Genomic DNA, 10,389 nt, shown 5'->3' on the forward strand with positions numbered 1-10,389 from the left:
ACTCAATGTCAACTTTCACTGAATTGAAAGTTCAAAGGATTTTTCATATTAATTTTTTTTTGCAAGTTGACTGGTAGTACATAATTTGAAACATAATCTTTATTTATAACAAAACCTATTGTCAAAATCATTGATTGCATCATTAGCAGTAAGTCTAAAATGATTTGAGATCAAATACAAAGAAAGATCTTATTATTTGGGCATATACTATTTTATTTTACAGGTGGAGGACCATCACTAAAGCCATTAAGTGCTATAGCTGAGGTGGTAATGTCTATTCTAGGGGAGAACAATGTTTGTCTTGGGGGAGTTGGTGATGGCATAGATTCCACCTTAATTCAACTTAATGAATCTCAGTAAGTAATTTTTCTCAAAATGCAATGTACAATGATAGATTAAAATGAATGAGTAAATTTGGTATTTATCACAGTGCTTCAGATATATGTTGTGTTAAGCAAGTTTAAAAAGTTACTAAATCCAATTTTGGTTTTCTCAAAATAATTACTATGTTTTATTCAACTTGAGTTGTATCTGTTGTTTAAAAGTCCCACCAACTTAAGTTTCTTTAAAGGGTCAGTTATAGTTGTATAACTCTATTATTGATATAGTATGTATGTTTTGTATAGAAAAATGTATATGTCTACATTTCAGCACAACTGACATGCCATACTTTACACTAGCACCTTTGCCCATCACTTATTTGGATGCTCGCCCTAGTGCCAGTCAGGCAGTGGACATCACCCACCTACAGGCTCTAGTGGAGGTACCTTCACCTGGCACACAAGTGGCTCAGCATGAAGCACTTCCAAACCCAAGCAAGGCCGAGATTATTCAGGACCTTAAGATCAAAAAACTCAAACTTCAAATTCAGTATTATGAAATGAAATTGCAAGAAAGAAACCAAGAAGAATAAATTAAATGAAAATATTGTCACTTTTACTGCATTTTTCCCTGAGATCCTTGATGTTTGTGATAAAGGCATTTAGCATGTCTGTCACTACTTCCATGTAATATTTTTCTTTTCCAACTTGCCCATCAAAATGTACTTGTATTCAGCCATGTATGTCTGGTGAGTCTCTTTCACTTCAGGTTTGTTCAGTTTGGCTTTCTCTTCTGTATTATATTAGTTTAATGTGCAATAAAGGGTGTATTAATTTACCATGGGCTTATGGAATAAATTTATTTTTCCTGTCAGGTACTAATGAATGTCGATAGGAAGCAACACAGCTCCTGAAATATTGGCCCTCTGTATGTAAACAAATATGTATTTGAATAATTGTAATATCAGATATTATTAGCATTTTTGAAGTATAATTGTACAGCTAAAATACCCCAGGGGAAAATCAGTTGAGTCTTAGCCTTAGGCTGTCTTGTCAAGATCATAGTGCTTCAGCTTTGAGGATGTGAGTGTAAACCTGGATTCTGCCATTTTCTTGCAGATAATGTCTGACAAAAGTCAGTCAGTAACTTGTCACTTAGCTTTGGTGTCTTTGGATTACAACACCTGCAATCTTAACACTGTGGAACCGTCAGTACGTACTGAAACTGCATGAAGTATTGTCATCTAGTATTGACCAAGCTCGGGCAATTAACATTAACTGAACAAGTGATGTGATCCAGTGTTGCTTGCCCTGGATATAAACTGGCTGCCATTACATGGCTGGGATATCGTGAAGCAGTATGCAAGGCAAGCAGTGGAATCAAACTCAAGCATATTCCATTGCTCATATTTAGTAAACGTAAGTTTTTTTCTTTTAGTAAAGTATCAACTATTGTGTTTGTTTATTAGCAGAAAATAAAGATAGAGAGAGAGCACTTACGTATTCATTCGACTGGATGTGTAAGGGAATAACAGTTTAATATGTCACTAATATGATAATGGATAGGTGGGCTAAACAAAAACAGAGGCTTACTTTGAACACAATGGGTTTTCACAAAGAACATACAGCATGAGATTGAGTGAAAGAGGGAGAAGTCACAGTCAACAGGCCGATCAGTCAATAATAAATTCAAAAATGAGTTTCGGCAAATTACTGTCTGTATCGAACGCCTTCAACATTGGCATCTGGAGCAATGACACCATCCTCTTGTTGATCACCTCCATTATTTTCATCCTCCTGTTCATTACCTGGAAGAGGTATTTGTCTCAATTTGCAGATATTATGCAGAACATCGCATGCCAGAATTATTTGGCAGGCTTTGTCTGGTGACATCCTTATTTCTCCATGCAATACATGAAATCTTCTCTTCAACTGGCCTATACCCCTTTCAACTACACTACGTGTCCGTTTGTGGGACCTAAAATGTAACAAAATGAACAAATCATTTTATCCAGAGTTTAAAAAAAAACCTGCCAAAAAATAACTTTCCACAAATGAGATTCGATCTCAGAATATCAGGATTATAAGACGGTCCAACTTAACCACTATACCAATTATCCCCCCTGTTGTGAGGAAGGATTTATGCCTTCATCAAATTTTTGCGATGAACTCTTATAATGTTTACATTTCAGTAATTATGCATCTTTATAAACTCAAGTGTTTGAAATGAGGATATATTTTTTTCAAAAAAAAAAAAAAATTCCCGTCAATTACCGAATACAGAAAAGTATGCGCCGCCAATGAATATCAAGGGAAACAACTCAATGTTCGCGATACAAAGCTCAGTTAGGTGATATTTTAATACCTGTTGTAATTTGTTTGAGGGCCGGGTTGTGGCCTGAGGAAAGGGGTAAGAAGCCAGCGTTTAGATGGGTACCCGCTATCTCCGATCAGATGAGTGTGGATGGGTGCGTGGTGGTTTTCAAAAAGCTGTCTCAGTCCGCTTTCAGCCAGAATTCGAGCGTCAGGTGTTGACCCTGGCCATTTTGCGACAATGTCGAGAATGTTGTACTTCGCATCCACAACAATTTGAACGTTAATACTGTGGTAATGGTGCCGATTAACAAATTCATTTTCATATATGCTAGGAGCGGTGATTTGTACGTGTGTCCCATCAATAGCCCCAACAATGCTTGGAAACTGAGCAGCAGCGTAGAACGTTTCCTGCTTTTCACGGATTTCGCGAGCTGTCAGTGGAAAACGAATGAACTGAGCAATTAGCCGGTTTGAAGATAGACTTCTTACAGTAGCTGTGATAGCCCTAGATACAGTCGGCTGTGAGACTCCCATGTCATCACCACTGCATAGCTGCATTTTCCCAGTTGCCAAAAAACGAAGAGTAATCAACACTTTCTGCATTGGAGTAAGTGCACAGTTTCTATTCGATCCACTTACAACGTCATCCCTAACTAGTGATTCGATATACCGAATCCCTGCAGCATCAAGACGAAACCTTTCTAAGAGCTCCCTGTCATTATATTCGTTCAAGCAATCTCTTCTTTCCTTAAAGTGGCGTCGATTTGGTTGAGCGGCCGCCATGTTGTTGTTGTTTAACAAATACTTAAGAATTTAAGAAAAAGATAAAAGTGGTCATGGGCACACTTAGAATTTAAGAATTTCTTAACAGTTAAGTTTTTTTTTATGAATGGCACTTAAGTATTTTTTAGCTATTTAAGAATTTTTTAGTGGGTTTAAGAATATTTTAACCTTAAGAAATGCTTAAGAATCTTTATGAATACGGGCCCTGGTCCATAACTTATCTTTGTTTTGCTTTGCCTTGTTTGGCATACCTTCTACGTTGCGTACATAGCTGAAGAGATGGGAATACTTAAAAGTTTATTAACTAATCCGTCACAGATAGTTCACTGAACGTCAACAATAGGGAATATACATGAGGTCTAACGCAAATTACAAACTCGTAGACCGTGCATAGTTTGCATGTAGAATGGGAACAAGTGTATATAAATTAAGATTGATTAGAGCTGTTAATAGGAGCTTGATGTTATATTCATAAATGTCATAAAAGTGATTTTTTCATGCATCTATTTGCCAAGGTTAATACCCATAACACCCTTATCAAATTCTATTTTAACATCATCCGTTTATGTATATATAACATAGATGAACATATGGAATTATAGTAAGTCTGATACACATAAACATGTTAAAGTAAGAGATGATTTAAATTGTTATCGATACGGAAATCCAATGTTTACCCCTCTTACGGATCCACTTTCCTGCTGGAGACGACTAAACCAATCCTTCTCACCACGAGACAACGCCTGGCACAAAGGTGTTTGTCCTCTCTGCGTGAACATAGATAAAATTGGTGAAAATGACAAAGTTTATAGTAAGAAACACGTCAACATCGGTACATAACATGTCAGGGTTACGTGCGTTTCCATGCACTCATGCACAATCACCAATCCCGGTTCTGAGCGAAGAATATTTAGAATATCCAGCTCTGGGAAAACACACCCATCATCCGGAGCCCGTGGCGCATGGCTTCCACATACTTCCCATTGTGAAGAAACGTTAGACATCCACTAACACGGCGCCCAAATATATTAATATATACAAAATGATAAATGGATGTAGTTGCCCTTGTGCTTCCACCGATAACTACCTTTCAGTGAAACAACACAAGAAGTGTATTACCTGATCCTGTACGTTGACGTCAGCGCCCTGCTCCACCAGAATACGGACAACGTCTACCTTATCACCTGAGACAGCCGCATGTAGAGGAGTCTCTTTATCCTAAAATTACACATAATACAAGGTATGGGTTTATAGAATGTTTCTTCGGCTTTATAGAAGGCGTATTATGTGCGCAGTAGAAGCTGTCAGAAGTTCCAGTAAATTACCATCCCCAGATGGCACATCTTATCTGGGCCTATATTTGTACGAAGGCGAAAACAGTTCTCCCTCTCACAAACCTTTATGGTTTGAGGAATAGATTTAATTTTGGCACTGTAAATTATCCTTACTTAGGCAGGAATACACCAAAGGGTACAGCACGTGGCGTGTACATATCTCGCCTGGTAGCATTTGTTAGATCTGTGTGTTGTGTGACCATTTCAATAAACGCCAAAAGTTATTACTAAAACTAGTGTGTCAAGGTTATTCCATCAAACGTCTCCACTTCAAGTCTCTTAAGTTTTACAATGAGTATATTTCTCTTGCAAGTAAATAAGGACAGAGTGTCCAGAATCCCTAGCACTCAACTTCATGATTGTCTTTAATTCCACTTAACCCCGGGCTAGGGGCTGTATATTCCCTGTGTTGAATTAGATCGCCACGTTGAATTTGTTAACAGTTGCAATGAACGCGCATCTGATATACATATCTTGTTGTCGACAACTGGTATTCTAGCATTGTATACGATTTGAATACTGATTTTACTCAGTCGCCTACAACTTACCTTACGTCTTTCCAACATCACTGAAAACTGTTCACTGCTTCTCTTTGCATGATTTCGTCCTATTTTCGTACTTTATATACGTTCTCAGTTCTGTGGTGGTTTGTGTTACATGTCGTTTCGGGAATTGGCCTTCCGATTAATGACCTCAAGCGTTCTTATTCATTGACGGTTGGGGTACGAACGTCTGTTTCGACGCATAAATGATAAGCCGTACTCAAGAACATTTCACTTATAACACGTCGACCATCCACGGCCATCCGTAGGTTGTTGGCAGGCCTTATCAGGTATGGCTGGATAGGAAAGCAGTATAAGTTGCCCTTGAACTCGACTGGCATGCTAACCACCTCGGCAACGGAGGCCCCCAACATTATATTTTAGTGTAAACCATATTTAAAGGCCAGTTGAGATTTTTATTTTGAATATTGACAACTTATAAATTGAAATGATACACAATTTGAGTACTGATTTAATTCATTCTTATCCTGCCGTATGTGAGATTGTCTGTCAGCAGCCTGCTGATAGCCGTGGGTGCGTGCCAAGAGAGGCAGTAAAATTGACATAGTAAAGCCTAATGAATGGCTACCTTGAGCACAAGCCCAACATGACAAGGCGACATTATCAACAGATGTTTTCACTCGAGATTCCCAGCAAAATACGGGTATTGACGTCATGGTGTCAATCAAAATAACCTCACCTCAGTTCCACTGAACACATATGAGATGCTCTTGGAAAAGTCTTCGTGCCTTGAGGCGTTAACCCCAGGATGTTCAAGAGCTGGGCGCCATATTGGTACAGCAATGGCTCGGGCTGCATAATGTTGTCTTGACCGATGTTAGGCAGTCAATGAGACAACGTTGCCTTACTGTTGTGAATGCGATATGGGAGCATAATGAGCACTGAGCAATCTTCTGTATGAAGACAAACTAAGCAAAATGACACCCTATGATTTCTTTCAACATTTTCTCAGTTTACTTTTCTTTATATTTTTGGAAATGTTTAAAATGGACGGGGTATTTCGAACATCCGCATTCTAGTTGTATATGGGTACATTGTGAACATAAAGTAACACGTGCAGTTTCATTTTTTTGTTTCAGTATATTTTTGTTGACGGCTGGTCGACACATGTCGTGATGCCTAGATGAAGTGTTCTACTGTGTACAAAACAGACACGACCAGCTACAAACTACTGGAGTAAACCACCATACAACTGACCTCTTCGAACGAAAATAACAAACAAACTATGACATATTAGTACAGAAAGATAGTGAATGAAAGTTAATAAACAATATCTGCTTTTCTTACAGCTAACACCACAGTATGAAATACATTGTGTTTGAGTGAAAAATATAAAGATATATAGTGTTAAAGCATTTCGAGCCACGGGAAACACAAAGCTGATCCTGTACGTTTATATCAGTGCAAATACAATCCGGAATCGCTAAATAGAGGGAACCCAGGAATATTCACAGTTTCCTGGTAGACACTGTCAGGTACGACCAGGGAAGAAGCCAGCATGAGTCGGGCTTCGCAAACAGTTAAAAGTAACAAACATATCTAACTCCTACAGGCATAGGTCAGAAAAAATATTGTGTATGTAAAACAGCTGCGACAAGGTCAGCAGTATCACATATAAATGTGAACACCCCCAAACAAATGCGATTAAAATGCAAAAAGAAACATGTCATTCAAGCTGTGTGAGCTAGTGTGGTCAAATGGCAAAAACGATTAACACCATAGCGATGACGAGAGATCACAGGCTAATTTTACATGGTTTGTCATGTTAATACATATTTATACTATTTGATGATGCAAAAAGAATCCACAGAAATAGGTGAAGACTTGGACGTCCTACAACGAGAAGTAGACCATCCGTAATTAAGGCAGACATATCTTAAAAAGTTATTGCTCCAAAAGTCTGGTTACATCATATGATGGTGTTGATAAAGTAGTGCAGGACATTCACTTTCTCTACATTTTAGTGTAAGCCAAAACGATATTAAAAACCCAAGTGATATTTCTATTCTGATTATCAGCAACTTACAAAGGACTCCATGCAATTACTGTCGGCTTTTCCTTGATTACGGACGAGTTGTAATGTAAAAATTTATGTGAAACCTGAAAACGGGCTCCTCCATAAGATACGATTTTAAAGTTCTCCATGTTTTCTCTTTTCAGTGCGACAGTTATCACATCCTTTCCCGCTTATGGTGGCAAAAAGAAAAGAAAAACTATACAGAGGAAAAAAGAGAGAGAAAAGCATTGGCTTGAAATAGAATAATCCAGATAAATATATTTATGTCATTTTTTGGGGGGGAGGGGGTACAGCTGTTTAACCAGATTCATTTGTACAGACAGTCTTGAGTAACTGTCCAAATAGACTATCACACACAAAATCATAATGATGTGTGAAGTGTTCACTAACTAAACTTAACTATTGAATAGCAGATAACAGGGTGACAAAAATTTATAAATCTGTCTTGTTCCCTTGTTAAAAAAAATAATGTGCCTTCCATTCTCACACAGACTTTGCATTTCTTTCTTTACAAATTCCACTGTCGGCAGCTGGCCTCTAACTTTTTCGCTTGTACATTGCGTTTTTTACACATATAGTAAGTATATTTAGAGGCCGGTAACTCATCCGTTTAAAAGCAAGTAACACATTCGAGCAATGTAGTATTGCCTGCATACCAGCAACTTTGTTCAACCTAACTTGGAATTCTTTCCGTACATTGTAAACATATTTACAGTCCCATAATAGACGGGAAATTGTCTCCCGTTCCAAGTGGCAAAAACTGCAGAGGTCTGGATATCGGAGGATCTAACTCCTTTTCCAGTAATGTTCGTGATCAGAGCTCTACTAACAGCTTTGCATTGAAAACCAATCGTAAGTATGTGTCATCAGTCCATTTAAAAACCATACTGTTGAAGTTCCTCCAAGCTTCGTTTGATAAACTAAGTCAGTTCCTATTCCCACTTGCGGTTTGCTCTATTGTTAACAACTATACTTAGTAAGGTATCGGTAATAAACTTTACAGCCATTAGAAAGGCTAGCAAACAGAGCTATTTTAGTTGGTATAAGAGGCAACAGCAAAGGGAGGAGATACTGTTCCAATCCACTGTATTACTAGCAGATTTGATTGCTGAAATGAAACTTTGATATTCTAAATAGTTTGTACTGCATTCATATTTTTCATTAAATTCTGTAGCATTTAGAAATTTCCCGTTTCTGTTCAAGAGGTCATTGACATACTTTACCCATCGTCTAGCCATTTACCATACACAAACGTTTAGTTACCAATAACAAACAAATGATTGTAAAAAAACACATTCCCCAAGCAAAAATGTTTCTCAATTCCGTGTTTTTTAAACTTTACTCCACGAAAAAAAAACCTCTTTCCAGAAGTTATCTATAACAATCTGTTCCAAAACAAAGGAAGCTATTTCTAAAGATTTTGTTTTTACTATTGTATGATTGTAAAACAGATCGGACTTGTATGTTCCTCATATCAGTCTCTTTACTCAGGAAAGCTTTTGTGCAAATATATAATGGTTTTCAATAGTAGGCACATTCTAGCCACCATTTTTCGAATCCTACATTATTGTACTACGTGCAATTTTAATCAGGTTATTGTTCCAAATAAAAGCAAAACATTTGTTTTGGAATTCTCATATTTGCAAACACGGGATGGTTTGGTAGACAGCTGAACAAATGATTCCGCCGTGACAGCATCATTGATTTTAAGACATGTATTTTCTCCAGAGGAGTGAGGTCTCTTTTAGCCCAACATTGCATTATCTGGTCTATTTTTAAACTTATCCTTGTAATATCTTTCCACAATCTGTTCCAAATTCGTACTAAACTCTATTCCCAATAACTTGAAAGTTTTTAGGGACAATCTAATTTTGCATTGTTTTGTGTACTTTACTAGTGCCTTTCATTACTGAAGTCCAGATTACTCTCGGTTTTGAAGTATTTACTTTTAAGTCAGAAAAGTTTGCTAAGTGATCTAGTTCTGTTAGACAACAATTAAGACTTCGTTCTGAACCGTCAAGGAAAATAATTGTATCATCAGCGTATTGGCTTAATAGATATTAATTTAAATTTGATTTTATGCCTTTAATATTATCGTTTTCTAGGAAGCATGTAACTTAGAATTTCCACACACATGATGAAAACATATGGAGAAATGGGGATCCCTCTGGGGCGTCAGACACGTCCTACATCAAAGAAACCAGTCGAGAATCCATTGACCAGCACGCATGATCTACTCTGTGAATATAGGACTTTAACCAACGAATAAAGGGCTCCCCAAAATTCAAAAAGCTAAACACTTTCAGTATACAATTATAATCTAATGTGTTAAATCTTTTTTAAAATCTATTGTTACTAACGTTCCAGGAGATTAATAACCTCTGCAAAGTGGTGATGTCTAATACTAATCGGGTGCTTTTACCTATGTAGCGTCCAGACATAAAGCCTTTCTGATTTTCACTTATTAGAGATGACAATAGTGGTTTTAAACGATTCGCCATCGCCGCAGAAGCAATTTTGTAAGACACGTTTCACAAACTTATAGAGCTCCAACTGTATCTATTTTTCCCTTCTTTTGGAATACAGCTGATTATGCACTGTTGCTGTGTTTCGGATAGCCCTACCATGTATATATGCTTGTTTTAATGAATTTAGAAGGTAAAAAATGTAAATCATTCCAAACAATTTTTTTAAAAATTCAACAGTAAATCCATCAGGGCCTTGACTTCTGTGACCCTTAACTTTTTTAATGATACGAACAATTCCTCCCTGGTAAGTTCCCCTTCCATACTGAGCTTCTGCTTGTCTGACAGTTTCCTTACATTTTCTACGTCTAGTATGCTTTCCAAATCTACAGAAACGACACCAGCCTCTGTGTACAACTTCCTATAGTACTGCCTAAAATTATTTAATATATTTTTGGTCTGTCAAAATTGTCCATCCTTGTCTATGATTTTTGTTTATTGATTTGTTTAAGAATTTGCTTTGATCTAATTTAAAATCCAATCTATTTTAGCTCTTTTCATTATTCCTCCCATCTTTATTTTATTTCATTG

At 37.2% G+C, this 10,389-nt stretch overlaps 1 protein-coding gene across 1 annotated transcript; it reads right to left on the minus strand.

Moving 5' to 3' along the window:
- Positions 1-2,030: 2,030 nt before the first annotated feature.
- LOC135481376 (putative nuclease HARBI1) lies at positions 2,031-5,319 on the minus strand. Its single transcript, XM_064761207.1, has 5 exons — positions 5,302-5,319; positions 4,539-4,637; positions 4,106-4,186; positions 2,686-3,440; positions 2,031-2,298 (listed from the first exon to the last, which is right to left on the minus strand). The coding sequence occupies exons 1-5, from the start codon at positions 5,317-5,319 to the stop codon at positions 2,031-2,033; spliced, it is 1,221 nt and encodes a 406-aa protein (XP_064617277.1).
- Positions 5,320-10,389: the final 5,070 nt, after the last annotated feature.

Source organism: Liolophura sinensis, unplaced genomic scaffold, assembly GCF_032854445.1.
Source record: "Liolophura sinensis isolate JHLJ2023 unplaced genomic scaffold, CUHK_Ljap_v2 scaffold_30, whole genome shotgun sequence".
NCBI lineage: Eukaryota > Metazoa > Mollusca > Polyplacophora > Chitonida > Chitonidae > Liolophura > Liolophura sinensis.